Genomic DNA, 18,842 nt, shown 5'->3' on the forward strand with positions numbered 1-18,842 from the left:
TATTGTCTTATTTTTTACCAATTTAATTCTTATTTGATCTTATTGTGACTTTACAGTCAAAAGAATTTTGGAGTTGTTTCACTGGTTTGGACTGCATTAAATGCAATGCAAATTGTGTTCCTATGAAAATCAAAGTAGGAACTTTGTGAACCAAAGAACTGCTCTAGTTTTAGGAAATGAAGAAAATAGAGGTGGGATGTAATCACCAGTAAAAATTAGCTAAGTGTTCCGTGACTGCTTATGGCTTTGTTATTATAAATTTGTCTCAACACTTCTTGCATCCATTTACATTTTCTGTCTTAAAAGCCTTTGGTTAATGAGTGCCTCTAAGTCAGAAATTTCGAGAATAGGTACTGTTTTAGGGTATTCATAGGCACAGCAAAGACCTTGAATGTAGGATATTGTCAGAAGAAAGTTAACTTGTCTGTCTAAACCTACTTTATAAATTTTAAAGAATAACATCTTATCTTAATATTCTGGGATTTTTCTTTAGATCAAAAGTTTCCAATAATGAGAAAAGGTTTTTTTTGTTTTTTGTGCACCCAGGAAATTATGAGATCTTTACAACAAATAAAATAATTAAATGGGTAAATTTTGTAAAAGTTTTTTATTGCTTAAAGCATTTTTGTTTGGTCTTTATCTCACTATTGCTTCCATAGTAACTTGAAATGAGGCCCTTCACACACATTATGAAAGGTAGAAATACAATATAATAGTGTTAACAATGTTTTAAATTTACATATAGCACTTCAAGTTTACACACCATCCTCACATGTTTATTTGCTTATTTGGCTCCAAATATACAGTGTGAATATAAAGCCCATCTTTCCTTTCAATCTGTATTTTCCAGGAATTATGCATATTGTACTGGAAACATAAATCTGACACGGGCATAAATGTTAAGTAGCAATGATCAAGATTTGTCAAGTGACAGCAGCTGATCTTGGCAAAGAAAGGGTTAGAGGTGGATGAAAAATAGGTGAAATGGTCATTGGAATCAAGCACGCTGAGGTTCAATAAGTTGGACATTGCAATGGTTACAAGGCAGAGCCTTACAAAGGTACAGGTGTTTAGGTAATGAGTCATTTTGTTGCCAGGCAGCTGTGTCTGGAGAGGTCTCTCCCTGTGCACTAGGTGAAACCTCAACCAGATGCAAGAGGATTCTTGACTCTGATCAAGAAAGAATTCTTAAACAGGTCTGATGAGTGTAGGTAAGGAATTCATTAAAGCGACAGTAGTAGTGGATGGCTGCAGTCATGCAGGCAGCAGAGAGCAAGGAAGAACAGAGGGAGGAAAGGAACGTTCATTGAACTCCTGTTCAGCAGAGGGCAGATCCCTTGGAACTTCATCCAGGATCACCTGAAGTCCATTGTCCTCTTGAATATACATGGAGTGAAAACTAAGCCCCTACTATCCCAGAACTTGGGGAACTGCAGAGTAGTGGATGGAGTGAGGTTATGTTCTGAGACCTTCCTCAAAGCAAAGAAAGATTTTTGGACAGGCTGCTGAAGAGCATGATCATATAGACGTAGCCCCATCCAGGTTACCCAGGTGACGGGAACTTGCAAGCCCAAATCAGGGATCTTAGTAGCCCTTCCCTACTTGTCTGAGGTAGAACCAAAAGAGTGAAGACTAGTTCTTAAGCCTAGAAAACTGAATAAAATAGTGCAGTAGCAAAGACGATTACCACCAGGAAAGGGGTCTCTTATTAACCTCCCAAGAGGCTTGGAAGAACGCAGAAACAAAATGCAGTTAAGTTGAGCTCACTAGTGAGACGGCTTTATTTACAGCAAAGTACCCACTTGAAGAAAGGGGAGTGCAGGTAGCCTCAGAGAGGAGGTGCACTTAAGGCTTAGGATTTTTGTCTTTTAAGGATTTCAAGAATGGGCTAGAGGGCCAAGGGAGGCTTGACACGTGGTCTCACATCTACCTCCAGTCAGAGACATTATGTCATCATCCATAGTCCTCTAGATATCCTGTAAAATAATCTTAACACAAGGAATTCATCGATCCTATTCTTTTCCAAAATAATGGTTACCCTAGTGGAAACATATCCTTTAGGACTGCTTGCCCTGCCTTAAGATAGGTGTTCTGAGTCAGGGTGAAGAACGGGGGGAGTAGCTGAAAGGGTATCTCGCAGTGGCCCTCCTTACCCAGAAGGACTCAGGATACACACGCCAACAAAAGAGAGAGAGAGAGACAGAGAGAGAGAGAGAGACAGAGACAGAGAGAGACAGAGACAGAGACAGAGAGAGAGAGAGAGAGAGCGAGAGCGAGAGAGAGAGAGAGCGAGCGAGAGAGCGAGCACAGCAGCGTGGATTGTGGCGGATCCGCTCTGGCCTGTTGCTTTGGGGGAGGGATGTTTAGAGATAAGGCGGGGTGAGCCCAGTAAGCCCCAGGCAAGCCCAGGCATAATTCTCACCAGCGTATGATGGGTCAAATGGAGGATAAATTACTATATTCTTACAGTAGCGCTAATGCTGACCCTGCACGCGGCCACGCCAAGAGTGAGCTGCCTCAGGCGTAAGGCAGCTCTGCCCTGGGGGCACGTGGCTTTCCTGGAATTATTACGTAGTCCTAGTTCTTAATCGAAGAAAACAGCCAGGGAAAGGTGGGTCGCCCCCACAGGACACTTCAGGACCTGCAACATCTGGGCTGCCGCAGCGAAACTCCGCTCACATTTTGGGTTGGCGGATTCGGCACATTTTGGTGTCAAAATTTAAAATGAAAAAAGCAATTTCTCTGTTTCGGAAGCCCTTTCTGTCCAAGAAAACAGAAGCGGAAGAGACTTGGCTTCCTTGAATTTTTTTTTTTAACCTTTTGGTTTCCACACTATCTACACCCAGCGCGCCCTGGACTTGCGTCGAAAGCGACGACGCGAACGCTCAAGCCGCTGTTCCCGGCGCGCAGCCGCGGTAGCCCCTGGTCCCTGGCTGATGCCGCCGCCGCCGCCCCCGCCCCCGCCGGGAGTTCGACGTGGAAGTTGCTGGCCGACCGGGATTCCGTGAAACCGCCTCGGGGCGGGAGCGGAGGCCAAGACGAGCGAGGTGCCCCGAGGTTCGAATAGGATTCGCTGCCGTGGCCCGAGCTTGTGTCTGGCGATAGGCGTGGGCGAACAGGCCGTTCACCATGGGTGAGGGATCCGAGGAGAACGCGCGCCTGCGGAGCTGCGGCCGTCAGCGGGTGTCAGGAGGAAGAGGGGAGCCGCCTGGGAAGCCGGAGGAGCCAGTTTCCCCGGGCAGGCGTGCTGAGAACTTAACTCACCTCGGTTCTTCACCTGGGGGTGGTGGACCTTGCCTCGAGCGTTCGCCCCGGACCTCGCTCGTTTCTCCTTCAACCCAAGGCGGGCGGGGGCGGGGACAGCGGCAGCGGCAGCGCGAGTCTGCGGAGCGCTGGGGCCTGGGAGCCCGGCCCTGGGACCTTCCCTCTGACCGTGAGCTTCTCCCTCACCCCCTCAGACCCAACTCGACCTGCTGGGCAGTTAGTCTTGAGAAGCTTGGCATCTTGTCAGTCTTAGGTTCTTAGAGTTTTCACGGGTGAAAGATGAAATCGGACCCGAGTGGAAAGCTTGGTTCTCTCCACCTGGTCGCTGGCACTGCGTCAGTTAAAAAAATCCGAAGGGAGGTGCTGCTCATAACGTTTTGTAGCCACCTTGGCATTTGTCTTCTTATCTGTAACTTTCATGTGGTAGAATAAGGTAGAAAAGGTAATGGGAATACTAGTCTCAATTTTGGGGTGATAATTGAGGGAACTACAATGTCATCACAAGCAACAGGTAAAGCCTCCCTCCTCGCTAGAGCCCAAATGAAGGTGCTGTTTCTTTGGCTTCTTTAAGTCCCTCCACGATTTTCTAGGCAGTTTACTTCCTGTTCTGGAACATCACGAGCGCTTTCCTGTCTTTCTCCATAACTTTCTTCAGTTTTATTCTTCTAGCTTGCTCGCTCTCTATTTTTTACCTGTAAAAGGCAGGATTCCTTTTACACTTTCCCAAGGTTCTGTAGTCCATGGTCTTCATTTCTCCAGAGTTGGCGCTCTTGTGACATTTCCTTGTTCAATAACCACCTCTTGTGTGTGGCATCGCTTCTGTTGCCAATTGCTTTTTATATTGTTCATGTAACTTTATTTTAATCTTCTCTAATGACTTTTGGTGGGAAAGGGCCAGAGTGTTTTTTGGGGGTTAATCATTAAGGAAAAAATTTATTTTAAGAAAGCTTTTGCTGTAAAAAGAATAATAAAGACTATAAGTTTCCACTTCCCATACTCTTAGGGGTTATTTTAATTAACACAAACCAAATGACAACCTTAACTTGTTACTGGGAGGCCTTGCTAAGACAAAAGAATGATTTTTTAATTTTAAGTTTTTCCAGTTTTATTAAGGTATGAATGATAAATAAAAATGGCATGTATTCAAGGTGTGCAACATGGGTTTTTTTCATTACTCCATTAATACATTATTACTCGTGTAGTGTAACAATAATTCATTAATATTAGCAAACACCCACATTTCCCTGGTTGTCTTTCTGACCTCCACATTTTTTTTACAGCTGATTTGATAGAGCTAAGTTTTAAACAAGGTCCACAGGTTTGCCTTTGGTTGATAACTTCTGTTTAGTTTTCCTTCTGTAGTGCTTCTCTCTGTTTTTTATTTTTCTTGCAGTTTGTTTATTGAAAAAACTCAGTGATTAGTTCTGTAGACTTTTCATAACCTGGATTTTGTTGATTGAATCCGCATAGTGTCTTTTCATATGTTTATCCTTTGGGTTTCCTATAACTCGGTCATTAGATCTAGAGTTTTGATCTGATCCAGGTTTGAGTTTGGGCAAGAATATTTCTTTCCGAGGTAATTGCATTGTTCCATCAGAAGCATGTAATGTTTGGCAGTCTCTATCTGGGGGATGTTAGCAGCCACTAATGACCATTGCCTAGATCCAGTATTTACTGGGGCATTTGCAAAGTAGTGCTATTTTAATTCTACTACTCTATCTTCATTTATTAGTTGGACTACTTCTGTAGAGAAAGCTTTTCTTCATCAGCTACTTGATCACACTATGATATAGTTCCTACAGGAAAGGTAAGCTAAACACCTGATTCTTTTCTTGACCAATTTTCAGGATAATGATTTGATTTTTTTTAACATCGTCCAAAGGGAGCCAGTGAGCTTTAGCTTTTGCCTGTTTGGTTTATATTGTTGTTAGTATCACCATGAACTCATGGACTTTAACATATTTGATTTGTTTCAATGCCCTGTAGTTATTATCCTTTTAGATGCCCAAGAAGTCCCATATTTTGCTAGTGGGAGCCAGGGATTGGTTCCTCATCCTTTTTGACACAACCACAGTCATCTTTGATGGCTTCCTTGCTTTCTGTAACAAGATGCCCCATGATCATCTTGTACATTTTCCAGTCCTGGAATCAGCCATTTCTCCAAGGAGCTCTGGTTTCTTTACCAGGAAATTGTTCTTAGACTCCACAATCGGGTCCGTTACTAGTGGGTCATTATTTCTAGGTATTCACAGTGACCAAAGCTGGGAAGTGCCAAAATAAAGAGAAAATATATCGTGAGCTCATACTATTTCCAGTTCATTCATTTGATTGATTTTGTATTTTTACATCTTTTCTCTTAGGCTGAAAATCTTGGCTCCTAATAATATTAATATAAGAATGTATAACTTTATCTGATATGCACATACATAACATAGTTTTGAAATAATACTGATGGTATTACTACTGGTATGATTAATGAAAATGATTTAAGTTTTTTGGTTAGTTTTTGTTTCATAGTTCTTTTTGGTCTTTAGGGTGTTTTTCATCTAAGAATCTACAGTCAAGTTGTTGACTTCTAAAAGACACTTTATGTGATTAAGTCACCAAGTCAACACACAGTTAGGTTTATTTGTTCCACTTTGCTTTTGCTTTTAAAGAATTACTTTCCATTTTCATTTTGACTTTTTATAATTATGAAAGAGATGTACATGGTTCCCAAGTCAAATCTACAAAACAAGGTATTTATAGGTGTTAGTATTTTTAAATGTGTCATCCACACTTCAGACTGTTTTTTATTATCTAGAAAACCTTAGATTTTATCTAGTAAAGAAGAGAAATAATGCTAAGTGCCATTCAGATTGCTAGAAATGATGTGATATTTTTTTCCTATGAAAAGAAAAAAGAAAAATATTCAACCCTGCAACTTGGAACCATTTTTGTTTCCCCTAACAAAAGCCTGTCTGTCAATTTTCCACAGCTTTCAAAGCCCCACTGCACAGCCTGAATGAAAACACAGCGTCATCACGATTACTGAAATCAGTTAAATGTCAAGGTTTTTCTATTTGCATGTAGCTTCCTTTAGACAAGAATGCTTTTCAGAAAATCTTTATTCCCTTTGGGTTTTTTTTCCCTTTAAAGCTTTTATAATTAATGTGACAACACAAACCCAGCCATGTCTGTAACTTCCTTCCATAGATAAACAAATAGAATGTCCTAAGAATCAAAGGGTGAAATTGCTCATTGTCTGCAGGACTGCCCAGTCCTGGCTAGATGTCTGGACCTCATCGTACAGTGCTCTCCCTCTTTCCCCTCATTGCTAATTGTCTCTATGTCCTATTGATTCCACCACTTAGGGTCTCAGGCACCCAGCCCCTTTCTCTTTCCTGTCTTGCCTATTTCCAGCAGAATCCTTCATGATGGATGATATAGCAGCAGCCTGGTTCCCCTGCCACGAGTGCCCGCACCCAACCACTCTCAATACAGCCACCAAAACCATCTTTCTAGAAAATCATAAATCAGGTAGTCTTAAACTCCTGGCTTTAAAAATGTTGATGGCCTTTCCATCAATCGAGGAACAAAATCTAAAATCCTTAGCATAGTATAAGCATCTTTCATAATCTTGTCCCAAACTCATTTTTTCCTTGTCCATGGAACCCCCTCTGTGTTCTTCCCACCTCATGTTCTGTACATTTTTTAAATTAAGGTATTGATACACAATCTTATAAAGGTTTCACATGAGCAACATTGTGGTTACTACATTCACCCATGATTATCAAGCCCCCCCGCAACATGATGTTTTGATAATGTATACATTGTGAAATGATTACTATAGTCAAGCTAATTAGCACATCCATCACCTCACATACTTCTTGTGTTATGTGGTGAGAACACTTTGAGATCTACTCTTTTAGCAAATTTCAAGTGTATAATACATTGTTATTAACTGTAGTTGCTATGCTGTTAATCAGGTCTCCGTAACTTATGCATCCAATCAGGAAAATTGGTACCTTTGACTAATATCTTTCCCATTTCCCCTACTCCCCTAGTGTTTAGTAACCATCATTTTACTCTGTGTTCACAAGTACTTTATATTAATTCCTTACATATAGGATGCTTTCTGGGAATATTTCATGATGCATTGAATGTAGCTCTACTTTTTCAAATCATTTTTCTATCAAAACTAGTTTTTTGTTATTTTTGGTTTCTGTGTCTCTGTTTCTTTTATTACATTGCTTACCGAGAAATCTCAGTGATTGAAGGGATGATGGTGCTGTTTTACAGCAATAATTGCTTCTCATATGGGAGGATCTCAATGGTCCCAATGTCATTCAGATTTACCTTCTGGTTTTTAGGGGTAGTGAGGAGATCATGCTAAGTTATTGATATTCTTTTGATTAGAAAGTGAACTCCATGAGGGCAGCAGTAATATTTCTCTTATTCTGGAGTTTATCTTCTGTGCCTGCCTGATACAGTATCTCAAACATGGTAACAATCAGTAATTACTTGTAATTATTTTGATATTAAATAATGTATTTCATTGGGAGTAAAAATATACACATGCAAATTGAGGAAAATATTATAGTATTATTACATTTTATAGCTTTCAGAGGGCAAGATTAAATGTTTTATAGACCTACCTTGCAAAATGATACTGAAGACATTCTATTTTTTATTATTTTTTTAGGTGGCTTTTTCTCAAGTATTTTCTCTAGTCTGTTTGGAACCCGGGAAATGAGAATTTTAATTTTGGGATTAGATGGAGCAGGAAAAACTACAATTTTGTACAGATTACAGGTTGGAGAAGTCGTCACTACAATTCCTAGTAAGTGTCGGTATGGTAAACTACAGGTGCTGTTTTCCATCTAGCATAACTATTTCTGAGTAAGTAATTCATACATTAAGGTAATTTTAATATAATAAAGTCTGTAAACTTCTAGTTTGGGCATACTGTTGATAACACTTTTTTTCGTAAATTTGAGGCAATTTGCAGACCCCTGTGCATAGCAGGGTTTTGCTGTTTAAAGCTGTTTTAAAAGCTGGCTAGAGTTAAGTCACTTTATCTTATTGAGAGCTAGTAATTTTATTAATAAAATGAAGATAGTAAATATCCACTGCCTTTGAGGGGGAAATAAGTATATAAAATACTTTGTAAACCTGTATAAAGAATTAAGATGTTAAGTGATACTATTACATGTGAAGTTTTTTTTCTGTATTTGTTACTGTTTTAATTAAAATTATTATCTCTTAAGTAATTCTGTTGGTTAATTGTAAATGTTAATTAGTCTGGTACCTAAAAATATCAAGAACACTTTGATTTTAAATCAGTTGTTGATATCTTTAGAAAAATATTCTCAAATAGTTCTGTTTGACTACATAAAAATACTGTTCTGTTATTTGTACTTTTTCATTTGTTGACCTGAATTTACTTAGAGAAGATAATAACATTTAAACTAAGCTTAAGGTTTCATAGAATTTGCTCAAGAGTATTTATTTATATTTTTAGCATACTGAATTTATTTTTAAAGTTTTTTGGGAGACAATATTATATTGGTTTCAGGTGTACAGTATAATGATTGAACAATTAAATACATTGTGAGATGCTCACCACAATAAGTATAGTTACCAACTATCGTCTTATAAAGATATAACAATATTATTGACTATATCATCATACAAAGATATAATAATATTATTGACTATACTCCCTGTGCTATAGTTTGATCCCCATGATTCACTTACTTTATAATTGGAAGTTTGCCCTCTTTATCACCTATACCTATTTCACCCATCCTCCTCCATCCCTTGACCATAGCATTTGCCAGTTTGTTCTCTATGTTTAATAGTCTGTTTCTGTTTTGTTTTATTTTTTATATTCACATATAAGTGAAATTTGGTATTCCTTTGTCTCTGTCTGATATACTCCACTTAGCTTAATACCCTCTAGGTCCATCCATGGTTGTCACAAATGGCACAATCTGTCTTTTTGATACCTGAATAATATTCCATTGGATATATGTGCCACATCTTTTTATCTGTTCATTTATCAATGGACACTTAGGTTGCTTCCATATCTTGGCTATTGTAAATAATGTTGCAATAAAATAGGGGACATATATCTTTGTGAATTAGCAATTCTAATATCTTCAGGTCAGTTCCTAGAAGTGAAATTACTGGCTTGTATGATATTTCCATTAATTTTTTGAGGAACTTCCGTATTGTTTTCTGTAGTGCCTTCACCTATTCATATTCCCACCAATAGTGCAGAAGGATTCCCTTTTTTCTACACCCTCTCCAATACTTATTTCTTATCTTTTGATACTAGCCATTCTGACTGGTGTGAGGTGGTATCTCATGGTTTTGTTCTGCATTTCTCTGATTATTAATGGTATCAAACATTGCTCAAGAGTGTTTAAATTATGCCTCTAAAGTTATTGTCATGCAAAGTATTTCTATATTTAGCTGTAAATTTCAGATTAAGAAAAGTCTAGATTTTATGAAAGAAGAACTTTTTAAAACCCTGTGGCATCTGTTATTTCTATTTGCTGCTTTCAGTAAATTTCAGTTCCCATTTTTGCTTTTCAAAATCACCCATCTCTGCTGTGGTTAAGTCTTGGTAGTCCCTACATGTAGTGTACACAGCCTAGGGGATTGCATTTCAGAGAATGCACTTTATACCATCCTCTTGTACTTTGCATATGAATGATGTTCCTATTCAAAGTGAAGATGGTGATTATACTCCTACTTAATTCTAAGGGCAACAGCATGAACTTTTTTAGTTTTTCATTCAAGTTTATAGTTTTTTTAGGTGTAATAGGCAAACTTGTCATATATTCATGTATCATTTACCAATATAAACTTAAATCTAGAAGAAAAATGAATTGTCCAGTTACAGCTGTAAGTCACTTTTTACTTTGAAATTTTTTAAGCTTATAAACTCTTAATAATCTTTGTTTATATAATTCCTAAGTTTTTTTAGCATCCTTTCCACCATCCCTTAGGATTCCTTTCAATGGAAATAGTGGTATCCTTACTTAGCCACGTGATGCCAGAACACCACCTTAGAAGGAGCTAATCCAGCTATGGCATTCCAGATGAGCTCTTGAGAGTCTGCAGAGGGTTTGTGAGATAGCCAGCCTTAGGCTACTCAGTTTCCATAAAGTGGTGTATGGCTATTGCTGTGTCCTTACCCACTGAAGTTTAGAATCTAGACTTGGATTTGTTCCTTGTTTATTTGCTACCTTCCAAAATTCTAATTTTTGTAATACATCTACAACTGTCCTTTATAAATATAACTTTTTTAACACTTTTGTATGCCACTATTGTATTATGAGGGAAGTTTAACATAATAGGATTCCTACTGAACTAAGAACTATATTTGCAGAGGTGGCTGAAGATCTTACATAATTTATAAGTGGTGTTGATCTTGCTAATTTTTTTTTGTGTTTGTATAGCATAGCATACTGTCTTGTCTTAAATGGAATAATATCTCAATCAATCTGATTCAGCAGTTACCATAAATTGCTAAAACTCAATTAGATTATATACTTTGAAGGTAGAATGCATTAGTCTGCATGTATTATATGTTGTTTCTCTTTCAGCCATTGGATTTAATGTTGAGACGGTAACATACAAGAACCTTAAATTCCAAGTCTGGGATTTAGGAGGACAGACAAGTATCAGGTATGGTACAAAGACCAGATTGTTGTGTGGTGTTGGATATTTATTGGCTCTTTTAGATTTAGAAGCAGTAAGCCAAGATATATCTTCATTTGTAATTAGATTGGAGCCTTCTATTTTAAAATGAGGTAAAACTGCCTGTTCTCTCAATTGAGTTAAAATCTAAGGAAGCCAGTTTTTTCAGATATCACCTAAATGATAATTTCTTTCATGAAAATCTCAAGACCTAATTAATTACTTTAGTAGTTTTTAACTGATTAAGCCCTTCAGTTCTTGTCAGTCCCATCCTCTGTGAGACAGGCTGTTTTGGATTTTGTAACAGTACCTTTCAGGCCCACCATTTAGGACTAATATGAACATGGATGCCCTCTGGAACTCAGGTTTCCTGCCCAGCATTCTGTGCTTGCCATGGCAGGTATGAGTGTTTGCTGACTATCAGTTGTTGCTCACTATGGTACCTACTATCTTAAAAAGATTAGTAGTGTATTTGTCAGATATCCTGCTGCCTTTTAACTCATTTTATTTTTTGAATCACTTTTGAATGTACTTACAATTTTAGCCATTTCTACTTCTTGGTGTCTCTAGTGATCAATTTAATGTCTATTATATAAAATCATATTAATTTTTTTAAGAACCCATTCCTCTTAAGGAGTTCCCATTTAAAAATTTTATAAGATATAATGATCAGGTCTGTATACAACTTTTTTATCAATATAAATTGATAATATCAATTTAAAAACCAGAATAACTTTTTTAGTTATTTTATAGATTATGTATCTCTCAGCTTAAACTCATTTTGAAATGCCTTGGTCCTGTGATTTAAGGTTTATCAACCATTTTTTCCACCATATCACATCTGAGGTATGATACGTACTCATCAGAAACAGTGAATCATTATGGCATTGATTCTAACATGAGTAGGGTTAGAACTGTCATGTAACTCTACCCCCCCAATGATTGCCAAGTCCTAGCATATGAATTACAATAGCAATTTCTTCTTCTATCAAATAATATTATCCTCCCTTTCTGAATTTTTTTAGGCCATACTGGAGATGTTATTATTCAAATACAGATGCAGTCATTTATGTAGTTGACAGTTGTGACCGAGACCGAATTGGCATTTCCAAATCAGAGTTAGTTGCCATGTTGGAGGTAAGACAACTTTATTAAAATATGGGGAAATTCTTTATGTGGCTTGCTGTTTCCATTGTTTATTATCACATGTGGGAATAATTAAAAAGAAAGCAGGACTTTTTCTCCCATACTTTTTGTAGAATTTTTCTTTTATGCCAGTTACTTATTATTCCAAAAATACCTTAGGAAGAGGGTTGGAGACAAAAAAAATCCAACCTTGTCATTTCCTTTCAAATAGAGTCCTTGATTTCTAAGAAGTTCACAGCTGAACTCTTTTTAATCTGAAGTAACTATTCTAAATCACTTCCTCAAAGCAATTTTTTTAAAACATGTCTTTATGTCTAGTTGTATAAATTAGATTATAAAAGCAAGGCATAAATAATAAGCATACTTGTTTATTTTAGAAGCAATGAAGGGCACTAAAGTTCATTATATCTCGGGGTTTCTGGTACAGTTCTGGCTCCTGCAAATCATTCTTTATTCTCCCAGCTTTATCAATTCTTTACTCTTCCCTGTGTTTACAGTGCCTCAGCCACTGTAACACTGACTTTTCTGTTCTTTGAATGCATCCAGTTTGCAAACCTGACACCTGGCTTATGGCTTTTTGCATTTGCTCATTCTTCTGCTTGGACTGCTATTCCCCTAATCTTTGCATGGCTACCTTCTTGACATGTTTCATCTCATGTTTCTTCCAGAGAGAAGTCTTAGTTATTTTCTAGCTCCTTTTCCTACTTGATTCTTTGTACCACTTGTCATTTCTTGCCATTATTTAAAAATGTATTTGTTTACTTGCATATGTCTCCCACCCTAAAATGTAAATTCTTCAGGTTTCTCTTAATATCTCTGATGTGTGGAATAGTGTATAGCACTTAATGAAGAACTCAGAACATTGTATTCACTGAGGTTCATGAGATAATTTATTGGCTAACTGACCGACTAAATTCAGAGTTAATGTTTTAAAAATATTCATTTGTTATATAAAGTTTTCACACATAGTAATGATTAATCAATAATGAAATTGCCTTTGCTTGAGAAAATTAGATGAGTTCCCACTGAAACAATGATTCTGAATTATCCAGTCATTGAGTGCTTAAATACATGTTCTAGGCCACTTGAGTACCTAGGTATTTTGAGACTGCTTTGACTTCTGATTGCTTGGACTACTGACTCCTTAATGGCTTCTGAATTATCAGTTGCAGACCTAATAGTTTTAAACTTTTTAATATTTTTCATATCATAGCATCATATTTATCACAAGAGCTTCTTAGACAAAATTAAAAGTATAAGGAATTTTAAAGGACTGTTTAATTGCTGTGGGTATAATGGATTTTTAAAACAAAAGCTTTATTTAGATGTAACTCACATGGTATAATGTATTTTTGTCATAAAATATTGTATAATGAAATGGGATTATTAGGTTCTATTTACAGTTCTTGAGATGTGCTGGATTGTTAGGTTACTTGTGATACTAGGATTTGATTCATATAATCTTATGGAGTGATATAAAAATTGTATTCATTCTTCAGGAAGTAACTTAATTGATTCAGTGAATATTTATGTGATGTAAAGTACACATAGAGTATGAGTCATGACTTAAAACTTATCAACACAAAATCAACTTAAGTTCTACCTTTTTTATACACAAAAATTCTAAATGGAGTAAAGAATTAAATGTAAAAAATGGAAGTTATCAACTATAAGAATATATAATATCATTTTAATATGCTTAATATATGTTTAAAATTTCTGGATAGGGAAGGTTTCAAAGGATTGGAAGGAATTACAAAAAGATTTAATTATATTAATATAAATCAAAAACTGCTAAGGCTCAGATGCCAAGTAATACAAATTAGGGGAAAACAGAACCACAACACAGTTTTACAACCAGTGACTAAGGATTATTGTTCTTAATCATATCAAGATCTTTTGTAAATCAATAGAAAAATGAGCAAAAGTCATGAACCTCCAATTCACAGGAGCAAAATAAATTGCTAATATTTGCATTTATAAAACACTTATAAATAAGCATATGAGATGCTATGTTTAGAGAAATACATAATTTTCAGTTCTACCAAGGTTGCATTGAAGATGGGCACTGTCATACACTGATGGTGAAGCCAGATTGTTAGTTTTCTGGAGAGTAGTTTATTAATACATGTAACAGTGAAAAAAGTTCATACTTTCTGTCTTTAGAGAATTGTGTTAAAGAAATATAGATTCACAAAAGATTTGTGTGTAATGATTCTGTCACTTGGGTTTCTTTAGTAGTGAAGTGAAAAGAATCTATTAAGAGTCTAATACTGGAAAACAGGTAATATAGTTTATGGTGCATGCATTCATGGTGGGGTGTATTTAACCATTAATTTTTTTTGGAAAAAGTGGGGTGTGAAACTGTATGTAAATGCAACCTTAAATGTGTAAATGTATTTACTAAACAAACTCTTAAGTATCTAACTTACAAAGTAGAGTAGCAAATACCCAGATTGTTAACAGTGATCATGTGTAGGAAGTAGGATTATGGGTGAAGCTTCTTTTCTTCATACTTCTCCGTAACTTCAAATAATTTATAATTTGCATTATGTATTAATAATTAGGAAATATACTTTAAAAATAATATGGTTTTTTTTTTGGCATTTCTTCCTGAACTCAAGGGAGCAAATTGATTAGAGGAAACTAAATATGTTTTATTTAGGAAGAAGAGCTAAGAAAAGCCATTTTAGTGGTGTTTGCAAATAAGCAGGACATGGAACAGGCCATGACTCCTTCAGAGATGGCAAATTCTCTTGGGTTACCTGCCTTGAAGGATAGAAAATGGCAAATATTCAAAACTTCAGCAACCAAAGGCACTGGCCTTGATGAGGCAATGGAATGGTAAGTTTCATGTTTCCAGTAGCCATCTGTGCATTCGTGTGTGTGGGCAACTCTGTATGCACATGTGTAATTTCCCTTTAGTCTTAAGGATGAAATTCAGATTACTTAGCTTATCAGTAAGTTTCTCCATCCTTTTTTCCCATTGGTCTTCATGTCAACGACACCTACCTGATTATAGTTAGTTAAGCCAGCTCTCTGCCATTTTTTTTTTTTCTTTTTCCCTGCCTTAACTTCAGCCTCCAATTCCTTATCCTTAAGGACTTAGGGTAAGACTCTCTCTTCTTCTCAAGAGCATTCCCTAACATCTCTCTGTGCTCACTGCCTGCCTGTCACATAGATGTCCTTGTCACAACAGTGACAAATAATACAGTACTTGTTACACTGTCTTGCAACTGGTTTGTGCATTAGATTATCAAGGAAATTATCAGCTCCTTGAGGACTGAGACTATTTTGCACCTCTGAATTACCCACATCTGGCCTGCTTATAGTAGTAGCATCCTGGAAAGTAGATATTTGGTCTTTTTTGATGATTTATTCAGAGCATAGACAAAGTGAAAGCCAAAGGACCCTCATGTAAATCGAGGCCATAACCTCATTCTTTTCATGTAACTATCTTAGCCTTCATCACTTAAAGTGCTTTGCAATACACCTCCAGTAACAAATTTGTATTATAAATGATCATGTTCTATTTCTGAAAGTTTGAAGCTAATTTTATGAAACTGTTAATTTTCTCTTCATAGGTTAGTTGAAACATTAAAGAGCAGACAGTAAATCAATCACTTCTGCTCCTCTGAAATGAAGACCACCTCACATATCCCTGTGGAAACAGTTAAGTGTGGTTCACGCTACTAAAACTGTATGATTGTTGGCATATACTGAACTGACTGCAACATTTGTAATAAATATAAAAAATAAGCATTTGGTTGGAAGGGTAACGTGATTGAACCAACTGAGTATCTGTTCTGTGTAATGTAAAATCCTTCATTGCTTTCTTGTGTTAAGATATATATTCTATTTGTATGGAATTCTTATTCAAATATAGTCCTATTAAAGAATGTACTATTATTAATGGAAAAAAAACCCCTCCTATTTTTGAATTAGTGGTTGTAGCTTGTTTGTATAAACACTAATAAATATCTTAATGCAGACTTTTTCCCTCCTAAAATGAATTAAGTTTTTCCAAAGATTAGACTGAGTAGACTAGGAACATACTGTGGGTAATAGTCTTCATTTGTTTAATGACCTCTTTAAGCTATTTTGTTTAAAAGCTCTTGGTTATAGGCATGAAGTTGAAATATTTTGGTGGTTAACTTCAGTAACACCTGTAATTGTTATTTTATGTAGTACTTTATAGTTGAAAAAATCTTATATATATTGACCTAGTTGATTTGTACAGGAACCCTGTGAGGTAGGTAGGACACGTTGTAATGTCATTTTTATGGATGTGGACCCAAGGTTCTGATAGGTTGGCTTGTCCAAAATCACCTGCTAGTGAGGTGGGCACAGGGCTCAAAGTGAGACTTCAGGATCAAAAGCTTGTCTCAGACACCATGAATTCCTGAAAATGCCAACATTGGGTAACACAGATAATAACTCCTTAAATAAAATTATGCCAATTTAAGCAGAGTACATTCAAAATGATGTCTGTAAGTTAATTTACCATACTAGTAATAGTAGAGGTAGTAAAAATAATCCTAAATGGTTATATTTGGAGGAATCTCTACATGTTAAAGAAAAAAATGCACATTAAAGGAAAATTTGAAAAAGGCCTATTTTAAGAAGCATTGTGAAAGATTTATTTACTGTCTTATCTACCTGCAGTTGGACATGTAAATTTGGTGAAAAATCAAATCTTACTGGTTCTAGAGGGAGAAACTAAGCATGCTTGGTTTTAAAAATTAGACTTACTGTTAGGCTATCAAAAACAGTTACGGAACTTTTCAGATTACCCAGTCTAACACAGGATTGGCTGTAGTTTGATGGAAGTAAATGTAGTCCTTAGTACTTATTAAATTAAGGGGAATTTTCATTTTTTAAGTTGGATAACTGGGGGCATTTAAAAAATTAGATGCTGGTAAAGAATGCTTTATCCTTCAGGAACACTAGCAGTTTATTTCCTGTCCCTACCACTGACCTGGATGTTGGCCTCTGGTCTCTTTCTCTCACGCTTTTGGTCATTGAGCTCAAATGAATGTGGCTTTCTGTTTTCATCTGTGGGACTTTTACTCATTCTCCAATACCCATTCTTAATTTGGTCTCTCTGAAATCTCTTTTGGAGGCCTTTCTCCAGGCACACATTCCCAGTGCACTTAGTATTACTGAACATGTAACTAATGTTGTTTCATAGATTCCAAGGCACTTCTGTCAGGTAGGGTATCTTTTTCATATTTCTATCCCCAGGATCCAGTATGGTGCCGTCTAACACTAACGGCCCTTAGAGTATGTTCATGGTTGAAATAGGTTATGTATGTCAGCTAGGAAATAGTACCTCTGCACTTTATACGTGGGTCTCCTCTGGTCAGTGGCATATGTCTAGTGCTGGCTGTGTACCCAAGTGGCTATGCATCCCCCAGCAATTCAGGAACACCATGACAATGAAATTGGGGCAGGTGAAGCCCTGGTAGGCAGTTGCTGCCCAGCACATAGCCTTTGCTGTCTTGAATACTGAGGGCACTTGAGGTTGTAGCAAAGGCCAACACTTGGTTGATCCTGATCTCTGGTTTATCACAAAGAATAGGATGGGATAAATAGAGCATACACTTATTTTAATATGGTATAAATTATAAGGTCTCCATCCAGCAGGAAACTACAGGTATGTTACAGGAGTTTGGATACTTATAAAAATCTAGTGATTATTATTTTGTGAGAAGCCTGAAAATGGGAGAAGCACCAAACTTGAAATCACAACACAAGAGTTCTCAGCACAAATGGCCACTCCTTCAGGTTTTTTTCTATAAAACAAAAGACTTGGACAAATTGTATCAGGTTTCTTTTGCTCTAACAACTCTGGTTGGTAGCTTTGCTATTAATGTGTTCACATTGAAAAAGTTGAGAGGTGAAATTTTGTTATCAGCCTACCTGAGATGCACTTTAAATTGTGGAAATGTAAGCTCCTTGAGGGCAGGGACCATACTGTTAGTACCCCTTCAATCTAATTTGGTGCACCTGGCACATAGTAGGCACTCAATAAATATTTCCTGACTAAAACAAAGCTGTGCTCAATATCCTTGAGAAATTTGTTCTGATTTTTGCCTTAACTTTTGATTTAAAATATTTTTATAAAAACAATACATGCATTTTACATCACTTAGAATTAACTGAAATCAGCCTTCCAAGATGCCCTGTGTCCATCTTCTGACACGTTATTACAAACCCTTTGAAAGTATAGAATTACTGTTTGAGATACAAACTGTATCAAAACACAGACGATTAAGTTAATGACTGTTTGAACATTTGATTCCTATGCCACATGCTATAATATTCTAACTCCATAATTACATATTATATAAAGAGCATGCGCTTTCAATCCTGGGTTTGAATCTGATTTCAATCCTGGGTTTGAATCTGGTCATGCCACTCACTACCATGTCAGTCAACCTTAGGTAAATTATTTAATTTGAATCTCAGTTTCCTCATCTGTAAAACAGCAGCTAATCTTAGGAAGCTCTCAGGAATACTATGAAGATTAAACAAAATTTATGCAGAGTACCTGGCACAAAGGATGGATTCTTCCTCCCACTCCCTTCCAATTATGTTGGGTGCTAAAGAATGTTGCTTCCACTTCAAGTGTAGAGTGCAGCAAAAGACACCTTATGGTTGAACAAGATAATGCCACATTCTTTTCCAAAGTGCTTTTATAAGCATTCCCTGTGCCAACATCTGAAATTGTCAACTTT

General features: G+C 36.7%; 1 protein-coding gene across 2 annotated transcripts; it reads left to right on the forward strand.

Moving 5' to 3' along the window:
- Positions 1–2,920: 2,920 nt before the first annotated feature.
- ARL1 (ADP ribosylation factor like GTPase 1) lies at positions 2,921–18,157 on the forward strand. Of its 2 annotated transcripts, XM_036891447.2 has the most exons (7): positions 2,921–3,133; positions 4,997–5,071; positions 7,949–8,086; positions 10,863–10,944; positions 11,982–12,093; positions 14,768–14,946; positions 15,687–18,157. In XM_036891447.2, exons 3-7 carry the CDS (start codon positions 7,996–7,998, stop codon positions 15,715–15,717), a joined length of 495 nt encoding a protein of 164 aa, XP_036747342.1. In that variant the 5' UTR covers positions 2,921–3,133; positions 4,997–5,071; positions 7,949–7,995; the 3' UTR covers positions 15,718–18,157. The 2 variants fall into 2 exon arrangements, with proteins under 2 accessions (XP_036747342.1, XP_036747340.1); XM_036891445.2 differs by lacking the exon at positions 4,997–5,071 and having other exon boundaries at positions 2,923–3,133.
- The last annotated feature ends 685 nt before the right edge of the window (positions 18,158–18,842 follow it).

Source organism: Manis pentadactyla, chromosome 10, assembly GCF_030020395.1.
Source record: "Manis pentadactyla isolate mManPen7 chromosome 10, mManPen7.hap1, whole genome shotgun sequence".
NCBI lineage: Eukaryota > Metazoa > Chordata > Mammalia > Pholidota > Manidae > Manis > Manis pentadactyla.

Excerpts from the sequence above, each read along its gene's own strand:
- ARL1 (XM_036891445.2), top strand. Across the intron at positions 12,094-14,767 it reads AGTTAGTTGCCATGTTGGAG|GAAGAAGAGCTAAGAAAAGC; the intron begins GTAAGACAACTT and ends TGTTTTATTTAG. Across the intron at positions 14,947-15,686 it reads CTTGATGAGGCAATGGAATG|GTTAGTTGAAACATTAAAGA; the intron begins GTAAGTTTCATG and ends TTCTCTTCATAG.